Source organism: Schistocerca serialis, chromosome 9 (genome assembly GCF_023864345.2).
Source record: "Schistocerca serialis cubense isolate TAMUIC-IGC-003099 chromosome 9, iqSchSeri2.2, whole genome shotgun sequence".
In the NCBI taxonomy this organism is placed as follows: domain Eukaryota; kingdom Metazoa; phylum Arthropoda; class Insecta; order Orthoptera; family Acrididae; genus Schistocerca; species Schistocerca serialis.
In genome coordinates, this window is record NC_064646.1 from 59,643,753 (window position 1) to 59,665,072 (window position 21,320).

At 43.4% G+C, this 21,320-nt stretch overlaps 1 protein-coding gene across 1 annotated transcript in view; it reads right to left on the minus strand.

Annotated features, from left to right (window-relative positions):
• LOC126419367 (uncharacterized) overlaps window positions 1–21,320 on the minus strand; it is a 189,763-nt gene that overhangs the window by 59,852 nt on the left and 108,591 nt on the right. Inside the window, exon 2 of the mRNA XM_050086554.1 lies at window positions 6,790–6,974. Within this exon, the coding sequence (XP_049942511.1) occupies window positions 6,790–6,974 (185 nt within the window). The remainder of the gene's footprint in view (window positions 1–6,789; window positions 6,975–21,320) is intronic.

Here is a 21,320-nt window from a genome sequence, read left to right on the forward strand (position 1 = left end):
ATATTCTGCCTTATAATAAAAATCCAAAATACCTGGGAGTGACATTAGATAGAACCCTGAGCTACAAACAACACCTCATCAACACTGCTGCACTGCAAAAATCCGTGCTAGGAACAATATCATTCAGAAACTATGTAATACCAGCTGGGGCTCCTCCACCTCTACGTTGCGATGCTCTGCTTTGGGACTTGTCTACTATGCGGCAGAGTACTGTTCACCCGTTTGGCTAAAGAGCGCTCACACCAAGATGGTGGACACAGTACTGAACCAAACTTTGAGGATTATTTCAGGTACAATAAAATCAACCCCCATTCACTGGCTACCTGTACTGAGTCACATACCGCCACCTCACTTACGAAGAGAACATGCGCTTCTCAGAGAATTTAAAAAGATACAAGACAACTGGTAGGCATTGTTAGCAAATGAAAGATTTTGATAGAGAACAAACAATGTATTTACCTTAATATTCATCAAAAGTCATAATATATACAGCAGTTCATGACATCCATTTTTTCAAATTTCAAAACTCCGCCATTTCTCTCCCCACATCCACCACTGCTGGCGGCTCACCTCCAACTGCGCAACGCTACGCGCTGTTCACGTCCAGCTGCCCAACACTACAATGGCAGACAACAATGCAAACTAGCCACAGACTGCACACAGCACAGCCAGTGATTTTCGAACAGAGAGCGCTACGTGGCGGCGGCGTTACCAATATAAGAACCTAAACAGCCTACTTACACCACGTAAAACCTGGACCATCCTTAACACGTTCACTGCCACTGTAATTGGCCTTGCTTTGCCACGTAACCAATATTTTTCTTAATAGAATCTGAAAATATATTGCTAAAAGTAATATAACATGTATTTATTTTATAAGTACACAATCAAATTTACTCTCGTGAATCAAAGTTGTTTTGGGGCGCACTAAGGCGTCAGTGGCATATCAGGCCATATTCTGTAGCGGGTGGCCGTGGACGCGCCAATGCGTCTAGTGTATTGTTCCTGGTTAGTGTGACAGTTTAGGTTACTACAATTTCATTTTATATTCATAAATGAAACGAAACATCCTACTGACAAACGACATATTTATTGGACAAAAAATATAGTAGAAACATTCAAATACAAACACAAGATCTCGAAGAAACTTCTGAAATAAAATGTATGTCAAATCTAAGAAAAATACAATCTAGAGCTTTATCCATTACACTCTCAAACAAATAAAATAAATACAAAGTTTACGAATAGTACCGACACATAACTGTCGAAAAATAAATGAGCAACGAAAGTGCTATCTGCCTTTAGAGGTGGTGAATAACACAACAATTCAAACAATATCCTGCTTTATTTGGGCAATCTAGGCACTCGTAAATCGTGTCTGTTCGTTGTCCACGGCTGGCGCATGATCTGCACTTTTTTCGCGGTGTTTTTGATTTTCCATTTGATTCTCGTTTTACCACAACATGTTGGGGATTTCTGACTGGCCGTTCTACCTGCTTTCGTGGCAATAGTGCTCTTATAATACTGAGTCTAAATTCTTGGAGGGGCATTTTTGTGCCACAATATTTATTGTGTAGGGCATGTGCGTTTGTCAGTATCATTTCCACAACGTGGATAAAAAGTTTCTTGTACCAGCGTATGGTTTTGCGTTCCGAGAGGTAATATGATAACATCTGATCGTGCCGATCAACTCCCGCCATAAATTTATTGTAGTTTACAATGGCCAAGGGCTTAGATTTCTTCTCCTTTCTTTTGGTTTCAACCTCAACCATTTCATTTGTAAATGCATTAGAAATGTAGCAAACCTCCCTCTTATCACGCCACTTACCTATCATAACTCCTTCCGCAAATCTGGCAACGGCTTCACCTTTTCGTAGTTTTGCTTCCTGTATTTCCTTGGGTGTATCCTTCCTATTCGCCCTCAGAGTTCCCGTGCAGTGGGTCTTCTTATCCAGGAGCAGCTTTGCCAATGCGAAGCTGTTATAGTAATTGTCCATGTACACATGGTGACCAGCATTCAACTTTTCATCTAGTAAATGAAGAACAATTTTTTGCGCATGGCCTCTTCCTCCTAAATCGTCCAGCATGCCAGTGTATACCGCGAATTTTAGGACCATTCCAGTGGGAGTTGTCAAAATATATAGCTTTATGCCATATTTGTGCTTTTTGTTTTTGATGTATTGGCGGAAAAGTAATCGTCCACGCCAAAGGATCATTGATTCGTCCAGAGACAGTTCCCGTCCAGGGTAGTAAACTTGGCACATCCTTTCATTGAAAAAATTGATAACGGGACGTATTTTATACAACCTGTCGGATGGTGTTGGTTTGCCCTGTTTTGGATTTTCAGAAAAGTGTAATGCACGTAGTATTAGCAGAAAACGATTTCGTGAAATACTATCGGCAATTCCTTTCACGTTGAATAAAGCGTCCTTTTTCCAATAGTCCTGCAAATTCCTCATCTTTACATTTCCCATGTGCAGGAAAACTCCCAAGAACACTAACAATTCGCCAACAGTCACATCTTTCCAACAGTTTATTCGTGATTGTCCTTTGGTTCCCGCAGAAAGGAATAATTCAATCGCGTTTCGATTTGTTTCTTCTACAACTGTCAATAGAAATTCGTCCGTCAGCAAAAGACGAAAATAATCTAAGGGAGTGTTTTCCGTCGGTTGAATAAGCAGTCCCTCATTTTTTATAAATGGGCAATTTATCATTCCAACTGGCTCTCTTTCCCACGCAACAGTTGTATCAGCTGCGTTATCTCTTGTTACCACTCCTTCTGCCATTTCCCTGTCGCTAGGATTCACAGCCATTTCTACAGTCTCATCTAAAACAAACTCGGCTCCGTCAGACTCTTCACTGGATTCCACGCCGTCCTCCTCACTGGCCAGTTCCGTTTCCGAATCGCTTTCTTCTAATATTCGTAATAATTCCGCATCCGTTAGTTTTTGTACGTTTCTTGTGTCCTGTGTTTTACGTTTCTTAGGTTCTGAAGGGCCCGCCGTGTCACGATTGTCTTCCATTTTCAGTCCCACAACAGAGAAAAACTGTAGGGAAAACACACGAACCGCACCCGCAAAAATTGAAAACAATACGTTCTTAGAGTGCCTGCGCAATGAACCACACCGAATGGCTGTGCCCGACTAAACTGTGGCGCTGAGAAACAGCTGAGTGTCTCGCCGCGCAGGCGCGTCGACGGCATATGCACTAGTATCGGCCGGACGCGCTGGTGCGCCGATGGCAGTGAACGTGTTAACCCTAGCATTACCAACGTATTTTTTGTTACATGTAATACCAACGGGGGGGCCTCAAAGGCCCATAAAGAATACCACAATTTATTTTATCATAAATCAAGTTTATTTACTTCTGATACCTCTAATAACAATTCAAAATGCTTAGACATTGTTTTTGTATACTGGATAATAAAAGATGTTATTATAATAGGAATAAAATGAACAAATCACGAGATTCAGTTTATATATTTTTTGGAATAATGTTTCAAAATAGTGTTTTCTTATAAAAACGACTTTTTTAATTCGATACACTACATGAAGCAAACAAAATTTACTGTCTCATTCTGCAACGCATTTTTCACACAACACTGTCTTCCTGCAGTGTTTCCCACAGACGTGTTTGTGGCACTGAGAGCAGGTAACAGTTGACTTTCCCAGCTTGTTGTACTTGATCTTTTTAGATGCAGCTTCTTGGCAGCATAGGTGGCACCGTCCACGTGTTCCTGGTTCTGCTGTTGAGGATGATGGTTCTACAGAGCAGCTGAGCTTCCGTTGTGTGATGCTTTCCATTGCCATTATTACTGGCTTCTGAAGTCCATACAAATTTTGTGCCCGTTTATCTACTTGAGATCTTATTAGTTCGAGACCTAAGTTAGTGATAAAAACTCTTCTGCGGTTTAGCAAATTCTTTTTCCAATTCGGAAAGTTGAGGAGGAAGAGTGAATATGCATTTATTGCTGCTATGTCAATGAGTGTGTAGAAGAGGGACAAAGGCCATCTTCTTGTTCCTCTCTTTGTGCTGTAGTGTCTTGCCATCTGGTCTATGGTGTCCACGCCTCCCTTTGTAGAATTATAAAAAAGATTTATGTTAGTCTTTTTTGAGTCTTCATTCAACACCCCTTCTGAGTGATAAGTTGAAAGCATCAACAGCAGTCGTTTTGGCTTCTCGCGGACAAGCGTTGATGCAAGAGTAACTGGTGGCCTCTGTGTCTGAGGGTCAGTATAAGCAAAGATGGAAGAGTGTAAACTGCGGCCAGTTGTAGTCTTCAGCTCTTCAGGTATGTGTCGTCTGTTAGACTGTAGGGTGCCAACAAGTGTGAGGTGAAAATCATTCCATAGAGTCTCAGCAAGCTCCACTGAAGTATAGTACCGATCTGTGGTAACATTACGGCCTGATTTTTCAATAGGTTTTATTAGTCTCTTTACAATTTCCATCGGTCCATTTGAATGCTGTGTATTTCCTGACTTGCCTGTATAGATGTCCATGCTGATCACATATCTAGTCTCAGAATCAGACAGCATTCGAATTAGAATGCCGTATTTTCCAGGTTTTTCTTTTAGAAACACCTTGAATGGACAGCGACCACGGAACAAAGACAACATCTCATCCACTGTTGTATGTAGGCCAGGAATGAAATACAATGGAAGTGAAGAATTGAAGCTTTCAAAAATTTCCCTCATTGGAGCAAACTTGTCAGTCTGGCGACGAATTTCTCTTGTGTTCTTATCATCAAACCTCAATATTTTAGTCAATTCGAAAAATCGGGTCCGACTCATTGATCCATAGTACACTTGTCGGCCCTGAAGCAAAGACCATAAATCTTGGACAGGTATCTTATTGTCATGATTTGAACCCATGATTAGCAAGAGTCCTATATAACAAAATAACTCATCTTCATCTGTGTGCTGAATACCTAGTCGAGAAGCCTCTTCATTTGAGTGTAGTTTTATTAGATTCATAATTTGAGGTGTAAAAAAGAGCTCTATAGCCTCTTTCGGAGACGCAATTCTTCCTTGTTGTCCTAGCCCCATTCTTTCTCGCACTATATTTTGTACAGAACGCCGATATTGTCGAGATGGCTTCGTAATATACTCTCGTCCACTTTTTGCAATGAATTTATCACATTCCGTATCATTATCATCTGGTGGATTGGCTTCAACCTCATCTTCATTCTCAGACGATGAATCAGTTCTAATTTCTTCCACATCATCATCCACTTCACTTTCCTCTAAATCTGATTCGTTCAAAACTTCTTCTAGCACTCTTTCAATGGAACTATCACGTAAACGATGTCTACTCATGTTGCTGGTTCAACAGCAGCAGAAACACTGAAAATAACAATGGTCCGCTTCATAATAATATGTCTGAAGGCAACAATGCCAAAATTCGTTTCATGGTAAGAATTTGAAACGAGAGACTCAACCTCGTAAATCTTTCCTTGCTATTACCAACGGGTGGGCTTCTAAGGCCCACAGAGAATTAAATCAAGTAAATGAATTTTAATTACATTTTTATTCCGAAATTCTGTAATGACTCAATAGTACATTCAATAACGAACAATTACCATTGCTTTCAAGTTCAAATATCAAAGGGTGTGGATACAACATAGAAAAACTGAGTCAGTGGGCCTACGAGGCCCCCCCGTTGGTAATGCTAGGGTTAACAGGATCAGGACGGGCCATGGTCAATGTGCAGACTCTCTACACAAATGGGGAAGAGCACCATTCCCAAAGTGCGACTGCGGCGTTGAGAAGCAGACGATTCGGCACATCATTGCAGAGTGCCCTCTGAGAGCCTACTCAGGTCAAACAACGGACTTCCTGGATGCGACTCGAAGTGCAGTTCAATATATTAAAAACCTAAATGTTAATTTGTAATCATATATATGTTGTTCATGACATAACCGTATTTAATTCTTTATGTCTTGTTTTTAGTGCCAAAGTTATAAAGTTATTGTAGCAGCTTATTTCCCTATAAATGTGATTTGTACTTGCCATACGCTAAATAAATAACTATTCCCTCTTGCTTCTGCTACATTCTGTGTGTTACCCTGCTTCCCTACGTCTTACAGTTATTTTTCTGATAATGTCGAACATCTTGTACCGTTTTACATTCTCTACTGGTTTCTCTATATCGACAAATGCTATGAATATGTGTCATGATTTTTCTTTTTACGTGCTGCTTCCATTAAAAAGTGTCTCTGTGGGGCATTTACATTTCCTAAAGCCGAACTGATGGTCATATGACAGATTTTCAGCATTATTTCCCGTTCTTATTTATACTTCTTCCATTGTTTCCAGATACTGATGTGGAAGTGAGGAAGATATTCCTGAATGTGTACTTATGTAGCACAGCATGGTATTGAAGTGGAAAATAGACTGTCGGAAATCTGGAGAGGAAGAGCGCGGAAGCACTAGAGATGTCGTGCCAACGAAGGGTGTTAGTTCTTAAGATGACGGAGAAAGTGTGAAATGAAGATGTGCTACAAATAAGCGTAGAAAAAAGAAATGTTTGAAACCCACTTACTAGAAGAAGTGGAAAGTCTACTATGGCAAACACGGTTGGTTAAGTTGCTCCTGAAAGGGGCAGTAGAGGTAAAAAAAAATGGTACAAGTATGGAAAGACTACAATGTGGAATTCATATTATGTAGTTTATTTGGTGTAGTAATTACGTATAGATGGAAGCGTTAACGCAAGATAGGTAAAGGTGGTCACTATCAAAGTAGTCGTAAGACTAATGAATTATAAACATTACGAGAATTCTAAGTGACTCACACGCCACCCGAGTGGAACGACGGCGGTGGCGGTGGCGGCGACGGCAGATTGTGGCTGCGGAGCTGGAACCCTGGAGGCGGCGGGGGCGGCTCCAGGCCCGTGGGCGGCGGCGGCGGCCGTGGTGGGCGGGGCGGAGAGTCGGTGAAGGCAGTTCCCAGCGACGTGGCCATTACCACCAGCAGCAGCTGCACCACGGCAAACGAACGACGCAGTCAAACACTGGCAGGCTGACCACTCAGATGAAGAGGGGTCCGACAGCTGTCGGCAAGGTACACTACGGGCACGCAGCGTTTTACATCTACATGTCACAAGCTACTTTACGGCGCGTAGCGGAGACTATTCTCTGTACCACTTGATGCGAATGTTTCGCGGGAAGAACTGTGCCGACTTAAAAAGTCGCCATTGTTGCGACGCATTCGAACAATCGCCACTAGAGCGGCGCTGTCGGCAGTGCTACTGTGGCGCCTCCGAAACGAATCTGCCTGCCGTCTGGTGCGGAATGTCAACACTTTCTCTTTCGCCACCATCTTTGAACACGTAGAGACGATCGACAAAGTATACGCTACTGGGGCTCTGCTTCGTCAACAGCGGTGTCTACCGTCGAGTGATGCGCGGAAGTGCTGGGTAGCCTTATTTATTACACAGAAAGTTTCTGGTTGTGATTCAGAAAACTGTTGATGTGGCTGACAAGGCAAGTTGGCTGTCCTAAATTTACGAGCGCGGTGGCTCCAGTTTTTCTGATTGCTGTATTTAATCGGCGCTCAGCCATGGCAGAAGCCCCCAGCAATATTGTTTGACTACTATGAACTGTGTTCATAAATGTGGACAGTATTTTTTTTTTTTTTTTTGCTTTATTGAGGGCTAGCCGCATTCATGTCACAGCAGCAGTTCCCTTGCATAGATAATGCGTGATCTGTAAATCTCCTTTATTAAATTCGTTTTATTATGGTGCCTTTCTTAAAGTATTGTAATTCCTGAGGAAATTAGGGAGGTATATCCATTTATCCATTCCAAAAGCTGGGTTATTTCGGAAATCAGCTTTATGCAAACACAACTAGTTTATTTTTATATTTCCCCAGACATGTTTCGACACCAATGTGTCATCTTCTGTAGGTGAACTTGTATTTTCTGTAAAGTACAATATCACATTTGTAATAATTTAACTACTGTAGGTCTAAGAAATACAATATTTGCAATTTGCTTCGTTTTGTTTGGACACACCTTCAAATTACATCGCTAATCGAACTGTATTATTTAATATGGATTTTAGTGCTCGTTTCGTCGTTTTTTTGACAGCATGTCATCTGCAAACTACCCATGAAGAAAATTATTGCGTATTTGTGGAGAGCTGTTTCGAGGTTAGAGATTATGTACCTTTCTGTACTTACATTTTCCGTCCTGTTTCGTGTCCCTGGTTGGTGTCTCAATCAGCTACTATTTAGTGCATTGCTTTCACTCAGTTCTTCAGAAATTTACGCTCACTACTTCACCTTACAAGCACTTACACAGAAGGTGGCGAAATGTGATTTGAGCAGACACTTCTGGCAATACACTCAGTGAGATGTGTCATGCTTTATGGTTACTCAGAGAAAGCAACAGTCTCTACCAAAAACTCACAATAGAGGAGAACTACCACATAGAAAAAGCAATAATTCAGGGAAAGAGAGTCCTGAATGAAAATACAACACTGTGCAACGAAACGCTGTTTGGAACACACAATGAACTATACAGAAAACATAACAGGAAAAAAATCTGTTTTCTTGGTTCCCTCGCCGCCCCTCTATCCATCTCTCTCCCCCCGCCCCCCCTCTCTCTCTCTCTCTCTCTCTCTCTCTCTCACACACACACACACACACACACACACACATATTCAAAATCAGCGCCATAACACACACACAAGAGAAAGATGAACAAGTGGGCAACGACAATAGCCTGCCGGAGTGGCCGTGCGGTTCTAGGCGCTACAGTCTCGAGCTGAGCGACCGCTAAGGTCGCAGGTTCGAATCCTGCCTCGGGCATGGATGTGTGTGATGTCCTTAGGTTAGTTAGGTTTAATTAGTGCTAAGTTCTAGGCGACTGGTGACCTCAGAAGTTAAGTCGCATAGTGCTCAGAGCCATTTGAACCATTTTTAGCAACGACAGCAACAAGACACATCTCACTGAGTGTTTTGTCAGAAGTGTCCTCTCAGATCAAATTTCGCCACATTCTGTGTAAGTGCTTGTGAGGTGAAGTAGTGAGCGGAAATTTATGAAGAACTGAGAGAAATTGATGCACTAAACAGTAGCTGATTTAGACACCAACCAGGGACACGAAACAGGACGCAAAATGTAAGCACAGAAACGTACATAATCTCTAACCTCGAAACAGCTCTCCACAAATACGCAATAATTTTCTTCATGGCTAGTTTGCAGATGACATGTTGTAAAAAAGAAAAAAAAAAGAAAAAAAACGAAAACGAGCACTAAAATCGATGTTTAATAATACAGTTCAATTAGCGATGTAATTTGAAGATGAATGTCCAAACAAAACGATGCAAATTGCAAATACTCTATTTCTTAGGCCTACAGTAGTTAAATTATTACAAATGTGATATTCTACTTTACAGAAAATACAAGTTCACCTACAAAAGATGACACATTAGCGTCGAAAAAAGTCTGGGGAAATATAAAAATAAACTAGTTGTGTTTGCATAAGGCTGATTTCCGAAATAACCCACTTTTTAAATCGCATACATGGAAAAACGAGAATAGGAGCCTCAAACCTTAGTAAAATGAGTATATCCATTTCACTGTTTACAATTATATTTGAATATTTTTAAAAAGTTGTCATCTTGCTTTCCGCTGTTAGAATTTTATTTTACGTATGCAATTTCGGCATTAATCCATTTTCAAGCATAAGATTTTGACATATTAGTATACGTTTACGTCAGGTAGAGATAACGTTATTAATGAATGACTTTAATATAAACGACCCCGCGAATACACCAAATACTCAGAAGCGCCTTTTTGGGGTATAAATCTGGCTTAGCTGTACTTCGTGGCGATTCATTCGGAAAGAGTCACTGGCTTCTGCCTTTTGGATTATAATAGGAAATCTCTCTTTTATCTCCAGTGATGAAGCGATCGAGAAACACTTCTGCATTGTGCCGCTGAAGCATATGGTGGTTCGGTTAGCTTAGTTTGTCCTTACCAACCAGCTGCAAATGTTCGTGGATGGTCGACCAAAGTTGTGTAAGAGTACTCGACAGTGCCTCGATTATCTAACTTGGATTTTCTTCCACTTCCCACCTCAACATGTCTTAAATTCTTGATCTTCCTCGTCGACACTAGTCGGAAAGATCAAAATTACCGGATTTGAACTTAGAAAACTACCTTTGATATTTACTAACTTCTGATGCAGTTGGATAAAATTCGCAAATATTTTTGGAAGCAGCTGTTAGATTGCTACCATTGCGAACCTCAAAAAGCATACGATTCCGGATATGTACCTACTTTGGTTTCTGGCTGGCCATCTCACCAGAAATTGCAGAATAAAATAAAATAAAAAATATAAATGAAAATAAAAAAATAAAATGAAAGATTTAATTATTTACGAATAAACAAGTCACTCTAACCTTAAAATGTCTTTGGGACGACTCTGAAGTACACAATGAGCTGATAAATGACAAACGGATCTAGACACGTGCAGAAAAAACTTTGATGTAGGTTCATTCTTACAAAGAAGAAGACAGCCACCAGCCGTTATTAATACTGCTATTTATTTCGGTAAATAGCGCTGTAACCTGTTTCGAACTGGCAAGTTCATTGTCAGACGGCTGTTCACATGAATTGTAAGATACACTTTACATAATCGTCAGTTATTCTTCCATTGGGGCGAAATATTCTTGGTGTGTTGGTGCCGTTGAAAATTCCGCGCGATTTTGTTGCGAAGTTGCAGGCTTGTATTTTTCAAATATTCCAAAATATATCCAGCTCATATGTAATTCGAACATCACCATATTGTGCAAAGCACCACAAACACACACACACACACACACACACACACACACACACACACACACACACACACACACACACACACCAAAAAGAATTTGCCACATGTGAAGTTATCACAAAGATTGCTGTCTTCTTCTTTGTAAGAATTAACCTACATTAATTGTACACATCCACGGTGTCACTATGTCAGTTTTAAACAAAACTTTACTTTCCTGGTCCTCTACTAAACCGCCTGAGCAGCTAGTCACCTCAATGAATTCTTTCTGCCATCTGCTATCGTAACGTGCAGTTTGACATCGATGGTGCATTTAATGGAATAAACCAGGTTGTTGAGCGAGAAGGCTGGCTCGACAGCCATAGGCCGGGAAAAATGGTTCCAATTTTGGAAGTTAGGCGGAGAGATACTGCAGAATCCCTACAGCCTAGTGGCAAGATTAGCCAGTACGAGACACCTCCTACGCCTCCGGCACTACATGGCCAAATTTTGCCAACTTCAGGGGATGCTCGCTGTTGACTGAAGCCAGAGAACGGTAGGGTGCTGTTCTTCCAGGTGACCCGCGCTTGAGTTATTATCCGGAGCCAGGAGGCGAACGGACTTGTTAAATTGAAAAAGACAAGGCGGGTCTATGAAGCCACCAATATATCGTTTCAGACTTAACTTTTCGCAACTCTTAGTTGAGTTACGTGACCGTACGTCGCCTCTCTCTGCAGCCGCCGGCGCGTCCATACGTGAGCTTCTTCCATAAGGCGAACCGTCCTGCAGTGTACTTGCAGCGTGCGTGAAATACTAAACAGCTTTTTCCAAAGCTGTTTCACAGAAGAACGCCGCGCTGCAGTTCCTTCTCTAAATCCTCACACGAACGAAAAAATGGCTGACATCGAAATAAGTGTCCAAGGAATAGAAAAGCAACTGAAATCACTCAACAGAGGAAAGTCCACTGGATCTGACGGGATACCAATTCGATTGTACACAGAGTACGCGAAACAACTTGCGCCCTTCTAACAGCCGTGTACCGCAAGTCTCTAGAGGAACGGAAGGTTCCAAATGATTGGAAAAGAGCAAAGGTAGTCCCAGTTCTGAAGAAGGGTCGTCGAGCAGATGCGTAAAACTATAGGTCTATATCTATGACGTCGATCTGTTGTAGAATTTTAGAACATGTTTTTTGCTCGCGTATCATGTCATTTCTGGAAACCCAGCATCTACTCTGTAAGAATCAACATGGATTCCGGAAACAGCGATCGTGTGAGACCCAACTCGCTTTATTTGTACATGAGACCCACAAAATATTAGATACAGGCTCCCAGGTAGGTGCCATTTTCCTTGACTTCCCGAAGGCGTTCGATACAGTTCCCCACTGTCGCCTGAAAACAGAGTAAGAGCCTACGGAATATCAGACCAGCTGTGTGGCTGGATTGAAAAATTTTTAGCAAACAGAACACAGCATGTTGTTCTCAATGGAGAGACGTCTACAGACGTTAAAGTAACCTCTGGTGGCCACAGGGGAGTGTTACGGGACCATTGCTTTTTACAATATATATAAATGACCTAGTAGATAGTGTCGAAAGTTCCAAGCGGCTTTTCGCGGATGATGCTGTATTATACAGAGAAGTTGCAGCATTAGAAAATTGCAGCGAAATGCAGGAAGATCTGCAGCGGATAGGCACTTGATGCAGGGAGTGGCAACTGACCTTTAACATAGACAAATATAATGTATTGCGAATACGTAGAAACAAGGATCCTTTATTGTATGATTATATGATAGCGGAACCAACACTGGTAGCAGTAACTTCTGTAAAATATCTGGGAGTATGCGTACGGAACGATTTTAAGTGGAATGATTATATAAAATTAATTGTTGGTAAGGTGGGTGCCAGGTTGAGATTCATTGGGAGAGTCCTTGGAAAATGTAGTCCATCAATAAAGGAGGTGGCTTACAAAACACTCGTTCGTCCTATACGTGAGTATTGCTCATCAGTGTGGGATCCGTACCAGGTCGGGTTGACAGAGAAGATAGAGAAGATCCAAAGAAGAGCGGCGCGTTTCGTCACAGGGTTATTTGGTAAGCGCGATAGCGTTACGGAGATGTTTAGCAAACTCAAGTGGCAGACTCTGCAAGAGAGGCGCTCTGCATCGCGGTGCAGCTTGCTGTCCAGGTTTCGAGAGGGTGCGTTTCTGGATGAGGTATCGAATATATTGCTTCCCCCCTACTTATACCTCCTGTGGGGATCACGAATGTAAAATTAGAGAGATTCGAGCGCGCACGGAGGCTTTCCGGCAGTCGTTCTTCCCGCGAACCATACGCGACTGGAACAGGAAAGGGAGGTAATGACAGTGGCCCGTAAGTGCCCTCCACCACATACCGTTGGGTGGGTTGCGTAGTATGAATGTAGATATAGATGTAGATTTCCACCGCGTTAGGCCCTTTATAAAGTTATTAATGAGGTGAGTAGCCGCAGTAGGGCAACGCGCTATATCCATTACATGTGTTTAAAAAATATAAATAGATGGTGTTTCGCAGTTCATGTTTCACACTTCTAGTGGTTGTAGAGGGGACTTAGTAGATCACGTTCTACGTTGGAAACAATGTCGGGAAACGTCATCCAGCAACGCTACAGAGCGTGAATGTTACAGGCGCTAGCGCCTGTAAATGTATGTACAGAGGGTGTTTCCGTAAGAGCGTGCAAAAATATAACAGGACATAGAGGATGCTCCAGTGAACAATTTGAGGTAGGGAACCTGGGTTCGGAGAAGCCAACTTAAGGAGATAATAGGTATAAAATCACATTACTGTGTACTTTTTTATTTACATTTGTTACAGTGAACTGCAAATACGATCAGTGACACAATGAACGTTCCATTTGTACTGTATGTTACAAAATGTGCTGAAACTGACGGCCATCAACCTCAATGCAAGCATGACATCGCCGATCGGCGAACAAGATTCTAACGCACCGTGACAAATAGCCCTGTTGCGTTTCGAGTCACATTACAGGCAGCTACAATTCTGGCAACTAATTCCAATTCCGTATCCACTACGGTCTCACACACAAGTGGCATTAGATATTCCCTTAGGAAATAATCGAGGGGATTCAGATCATATGACTCTGCAGGCCACCAGCGACCAGGAAATCCAGCACTGAGATGGTTGCGGACATCCACATTGAAGTGAGGCGGTGCACCGTCATGTTGTATCCACGTCCTCTCAAGAACAGCCAAGAGTGTGTTCGCCAACAGCTCAGGTACAACTACACTCGTGCTCATAAATTACGGATAATGCTGATACATCGAGAAACAACGCTCTGGTGGGCGGTTTGCGGGTTTAAATCACCTTGGGGTATGGCCATGCGGTGGATTTGACCTGCGGTCGTTGCACGGTGGCGCTGGCAGAAGTCCACATACGCAGAGTGTGTTGGTGCATGTCAGAGTACGGTGCAGCGAGTAAGTGTGCAGACGTTTTCAGACGTTGTAATGGTGACTGTGCGTTTAAAATGGCGCAAAGAACACGAACTGACGACATTATGAGAGGTGGAATACTAGGGCGACTGGAGGCTGGTCAAACACAGCAGGTCGTAGCACAGGCCCTCCGTGTGCCACAAAGTGTGATTTCAAGTTTATGGTAACGATTGCAGCAGACATGAAACGTGTCCAGGCGCTACAGCATGGGACGTCCACAGTGTACAGCACCACAAGACGACCGATATCTCACCATCAGTGCCCGCAGACAGCCACGGAGTACTGCAGGTAGCTTTGTTCTGGACCTTACAGCAGCCACTGGAACAGTTGTCTCAGACACACAGTCTACAAAAGGCTGAACAGTCATGATTTATTCGCCCGGAGACCTGCAAGGTGCATTCCACTGACCCCTGGTCACAGGAGAGGCCTGTGAAGTCAGGTGTCAAGAACACAGTACATGGTCATTGGAACAGTGGTCCCAGCTTATGTTCACAGACGAGTCCAGGTATAGTCTGAACAGTGATTCTCGCCGGGTTTTCATCTGGCGTGAACCAGGAACCAGGTACCAACCTATTACTGTCCTTGAAAGGGACCTGTATGGAGCTCGTGGTTTGATGGTGTGGAGTCGCATTATGATTGGTGCACGAACACCTCTGAATGTGTTCGACAGAGGAACTGTGACAGCTCAGGTGTATCGGGACGTCATTTTGCACCAGTAGGTCCGCCTTTTCAGGGGTGCAGTAGGTCCCACCTTCCTCCTGATGGGTGATAACGCACGGCCCCACCGAGCTGCCATCGTGGAGGAGTACCTTGAAACAGAAGATATCAAGCGAACGGAATGGCCTGCCTGTTCTCCAGACCTAAACCCCATCGAGCACGTCTGGGATGTTCTCAGTCGACGTATCGCTGCAGCTCTTCAAACCCCTATGACATTTCAAGAGCTCCGACAGGCACTGGTTCAAGAATGGGAGGCTATACTCCAGCAGTTCCTCGACCACCTGATCCAGAGTAAGCCAACCCGTTGTGCGGCCCGTGTACTTGTGCATGTTGATCATACCCCATACTGATGTCGGGGTACATGCGCAGGAAACAGTGTCGTTTTGTAGCACATGTGTTTCGGGACGGTTTTCTCAACTTATCACCAGTACCGCGGACGTACAGATTTGTGTCGTGTGTGTTCTCTATGTGCCTATGCTAATAGCACCAGTTTTGTATAGTGCCACGTTGTGCAAAACCACATACTGCAGCTATCCTTAATTTATGAGCGTAAGTGTATTTCCGCGAACCTGGAATACAGGTGACCACTCAGGCGGCCAGGTAGAAGAAAGGGATGCTCATCCTCCCCCTTTCCTTGCAGGAAATAAAGAATTAACATGTAAATATACAGCAGAGCACGTGTAAACTTGTGCGCATGTTAGATGTAAACAACGCCCTGTATATACAGGGGAACTCCGTGACGATGTTACAAAGTTTGTAGGATAATGGAGAAGGATAAACGTATGAATTTGAGGTAGGGGTGCCTGTACCAGAAACGAACGAGTCGGAAGTTACAAGCGAAAACTGTTGTGATAGTTCTGACAGTGGAATGGTACTGGTACTGTTGTTGCTAACATTGCAGAATGGACAACTTTCAGTTGCGGTAGCATGGACTAAAGCAAGAAAAAAGTTATCCAGTAAACCTGGGCTCTAAAATGAATACCTTAACAGATACGAGCACTGGTTAAAGATGAACAAGTTTTCATAGCTTCTCAGGTATGCAATTTAGAGCCCAGGTTTACTGGACATCTTTTTCTTGTTTTGGTCCATGCTACCACCTCTGAAAGTTACCTACCCTACAGTCGTAGTAACAACAGTACCAATACATGTTTTCCTCTGTCAGAGGCATCAGAACAGTTTTTGCTTATAACTTTCGACTCCTTAATATCCGGAAGAGGGGCCCTTGCCTGAAATTGATACATTTATCCTTCTCCATCATCCTAGAAGGTTTGTAACATCATCACGGAATCAACCTGTGTACACAAACATTATTTACAGGCGCCGGTGACTGTAACTGACTCCCTGTAGTGTCGTTGGATAACGTTTCCGACATGTGTTCCAATGCAAAACTTGAACCACTAGAAGTGTGTAACAATGAAAAATCAGAAGATGATGAAAAAAAAAAGAGTGATTCAAAGGTCGTGCGACATAGGACAACTTCGTTATTTGCGCTAATACCGAAAAAATTGCTAAACTTACGTTTTAAAACATGATCTTGATATTGAATTTTTTTTCATTTTTCCTTGATCATCAACAAAAAAGTTGGAAATTACGTTTTAAATTACGACCTTCACGTTGAATTTTTTTTTTCGGTAACCAACATCAACGTACCAGGACACAGCTCAGGAAAGAGTGGAAATGGTCCTTATCCGTGTTGCAGGCACGGATAGCTGCGGAGGAATATCACAGACAGCATCCAGTTCAACCACCTCCACATCGCACAATTATCAGTCGTTTACTGGAGAGGTTCGAAGCAACAGGCTGTGTGCTTGGCAAACAACGGTCTGGGCGACTGCGTACAGCAACAGATCATGCAACCTCAGCTGGCGTGTACTGGCTAAGCCGACACTCAGTCCAACATGGTCAACAAGAAAAGTGGCTCAAGAATGTGACATCAGTCCAGCATCCGAGTCCAGAATATTATCCAGAAGTCATTTCCATCCACATCGGGTGCATTTTGTCCAGGAACTTCACGGAGATGATACTCGTACAGATGGACGGGTGCAGTTGTGTGAGTGTTTTACAGAAAGGCGAACGCACCAGCCACACCTTGAAGCTGATCTTCTTTTCAGAAATGAGGCCAGTTTCCCTACGGATGAAACAATGAATAGACATAACGCTGTTTATTGATCCGAGAACCCATACATTGCTGTAGATGCTCATCGTCAGACGGACTCAAGGTTACATGAAGGGTGTGGCACACATGGGGATGTTCTCATCGTATCAGGTCGGATTGAGGGAGGACGTAGAAGCAGTTCAGAGGCGGGCTGCTAGATTTGTTACTGGTAGGTTTGATCATCACGCGAGTATTACGGAAATGCTTCAGGAACTCGGGTGGGAGTCTCTAGAGGAAAGGAGGCGTTCTTTTCGTGAATCGCTACTGAGGAAATTTAGAGAACCAGCATTTGAGGCTGACTGCAGTACAATTTTACCGCCGCCAACTTACATTTCGCGGAAAGACCACAAAGATAATATAAGAGAGATTAGGGCTCGTACAGAGGCATATAGGCAGTCATTTTTCCCTCGTTCTGTTTGGGAGTGGAACAGGGAGAGAAGATGCTAGTTGTGGTACGAGGTACCCTCCGCCACTCACCGTATGGTGGATTGCGGAGTATGTATGTAGATGTAGATGTAGATGTATTTCTTGACAACAAGCTCACTTATGAACTGTACAGAGAGCATCTCGAATGACACTCCTGCTCTAATTGGATTATCTGCCCCTAGCAAAACGATGAAGGTTTTTCTTTCAGCAAAATAGAGCACCGCTGCATTTCGGACGAGCAACTCGTGAATTTCTGGTTTACCTGAGCGTTGGGTAGGTCGATGGGGTCCAGTGGAATGGCCGGCTAGGGCACCACTTGATTTATTCCCCTGAGGCCATCTCAAAGCTGTAGTGTACGGAAACATCCAGGACGCAGCAGGATCTGCAGGAGAACACTAGAGGAACCTGTGTAGCAATAACACGATGTTGCGTGTGTGAACCGTATTCGGATGAGTTGCCAACAGGATAACAATCAGTTTCAACAGTTCCCCGGTACTGTCCAAGCGGTGCATCTGTGCAGTTCAGTTCATTGATTTGTTCTAGTTTACCGCTCAATGAGTTTGCTACTGCGATTGTCAGTTTTGTTATTAAGTCGTGAATGGTGTACGGATATAACAATGATTTGGTTGTGTTTGTTTCACTTTTCCATCTGTACAGTTATTTTGTTTTGTTAAGTTTGTGATTTCAGGCAGACAAATGAAGTTACCCCATTATTAACCTGAATGGTGAATCTCATGTAGCAACAATGAAGCACATGATTTAAAACAAAGTATTTCCAACAATTTAGCTCTATCGTATTTGCGGTGGTACTTTAATATGTACCCACTTTAGTGTGTTACTTGTTTTTTCTCTGCGTCTAACAGTCACATAATTCACAACTTGATGCGTTTTGCATGGTCGTACGTGCACCACCAAGTGGACTACGTCTGTCAGTATAGACTAGCCGTTTTGCATCTACGGGTCTACACTTCAACAACTGAACTGCTGACCAGGGGAAAATAAGCATTAATGGCTTGCTCTTGCCATGTGCACTTGGAGGTACTAACTAACCAAAACACATACTACACTCTTAATAGCTAGAATTATTAGTCTGCAAATGAAGAAAATACTGATGTAACGTTTTTCAGTACACTGCCCTCAGGCACCAATAGAAATATCTGCACTTACACCCCTAAACCTCGTATCTACATATCTACATATATACTCCGCTAGCCACCAAGCGGTGTGTGGCAGAGGGCACAATTTGCGCCAAAGTCATATCCCCCCCCCTCCCCATGTTCCACTCGCGGATCGCGCGAGGGAAAAACGACTGTCTGAACGCCTCAGTACGAGCTCTAATTTCCCTTTTCTTTGAATCGTGATCATTGCTGTTCCTGATCTATATAAATGACCTGGGTGACAATCTGAGGAGTTCTCTTAGGTTGTTCGCAGATGATGCTGCAATTTACCGTCTAGTAAGGTCATCGGAAGACCAGTATCAGTTGCAAAGCGATTTAGAAAAGATTGCTGTATGGTGTGGCAGGTGGCAGTTGACGCTAAATAACGAAAAGTGTGAGGTGATCCACATGAGTTCCAAAAGAAATCCGTTGGAATTCGATTACTCGATAAATAGTACAATTCTCAAGGCTGTAAATTCAACTAAATACCTGGGTGTTAAAATTACGAACAACTTCAGTTGGAAAGACCACATAGATAATATTGTGGGGAAGGCGAGCCAAAGGTTGCGTTTCATTGGCAGGACACTTAGAAGATGCAACAAGTCCACTAAAGAGACAGCTTACATTACACTCGTTCGTCCTCTGTTAGAATATTGCTGCCCGGTGTGGGATCCTTACCAGATGGGATTGACGGAGGACATCGAAAGGGTGCAAAAAAGGGCAGCTCGTTTTATATTATCACGTAATAGGGGAGAGAGTGTGGCAGATATTATACGCGAGTTGGGATGGAAGTCATTAAAGCAAAGACGTTTTTCGTCACGGCGAGATCTATTTACGAAATTTCAGTCACCAACTTTCTCCTCCGAATGCGAAAATATTTTATTGAGCCCAACCTACATACATAGGAATGATCATCAAAATAAAATAAGAGAAATCAGAGCTCAAACAGAAAGGTTTAGCTGTTCGTTCTTCCCACGCGCTCTTCGGGAGTGGAGTGGTAGAGAGATAGTGTGATAGTATGATTGTGGTTCGATGAACCATCTGCCAAGCACTTAAATTTGAATTGCAGAGTAATCATGTAGATGTAGATGTAGACTACCCAGGACCCATTATTTCTGGCCGAGGTCCTGTACAGGGCCGGCGCAAGGCACGTGCGAAACGTGCGGCGGCACGGGGCGCCACTTTCCGAGGGGCGGAAAATCTGTCGCTGCCCCTCCCCCCTTTTTTTATAGGACAAAGCCAACATTCATGCCCAAGAGAGGATTCGAAACCAAACCTCGGAGTGAGCGGCTTCGGGAACTGTAGCATGGCGCCTCGACTACCTGCCGGCCGCCCCTGTTGAACAAGGGGAGGGAGGAGGACTAATTTCATCCTCGCCACTGTGGCAGCACCGTCGTGTTTGCGCCGGAGGAACAGTGAGGGGGAAGCAGTCTGGCGTATTCTTATGAGTGGAGCGGTGCCAGACTGTTACGCGCCTGCGTTTACTCACAACTAATTTTGCAGAGGACGAAATCTAATTAGGAAATTCGAATGCAATGTTCAATACTACGGTTACATGTTAAGCCTGAAGCAATTTTGCTAAGCCCTTTAGTGGCAGTTACCGAGTGTTTTATTCTTCCCGCATTATGGTTGAACATTACTACAGTCAAACATGTCCAACACCTACAATGGCTAGAAGTATTCCGAATGGGTAAACACGCTACGAGTAATTACAGGGATAAAGACATTGCTAATAAGCCTGGCGTAAGTTGGGTCTCGACTTAATGGTTCAAATGGCTCTGAGCACTATGGGACTTAACATCGGTGGTCATCAGTCCCCTAGGACTTAGAACTACTTAAACCTAACTAACCTAAGGACAGCACACACATCCATGCCCGAGGCACGATTCGAACCTGCGACCGTAGCGGTCACGCGGGTTCCAGACTGAAGCGCCTAGAACCGCACGGCCACACCGGCCGGCCGTTTCGACTTATTTTTGAAAATATTTGCTATCCGTTTCTGAGTGATAGTCGGACGTTTTGGTTTTTGAGCCATGAAACACCTGTCTCCGCCTGCATGAACAACAATTAAACTTTGACCGGCACTTTTGTTTGACAATACTATCACTTCGCCAACATTTATATACTGTATAATGCGTGTGAATCCATGTTTTATCTTAGTAAACTACTGGTCGCTTTGATTCTGATGAAAACCTGGGGAAGTATGTGTGGTGTCACCGCCAGACACCACACTTGCTAGGTGGTAGCCTTTAAATCGGCCGCGGTCCGTTAGTATACGCCGGACCCGCGTGTCCCCACTATCAGTGATTGCAGACCGAGCGTCGCCACACGGCAGGTCTAGTCTAGAGAGACTCCGTAGCACTCGTCCCATTTGTACAGCCGACTTTGCTAGCGATGGTTCACTGTCTACATACCCTCTGATTTACCGAGACGACAGTTTAGCAAAGCCTTCAGCTACGTCATTTGCTACGACCTAGCAAGGCGCCATATTCAGTTACTATGTCTTCTGAACAGATAATATTGTGACTCATGTACTGTCAAGAACGACGTTCATCATTAATGGATTAAAGTTAAGTATCAAACTAATTACGTCCGCGGTCCTTCCCTCCTCACGCCAGCCTGCGTG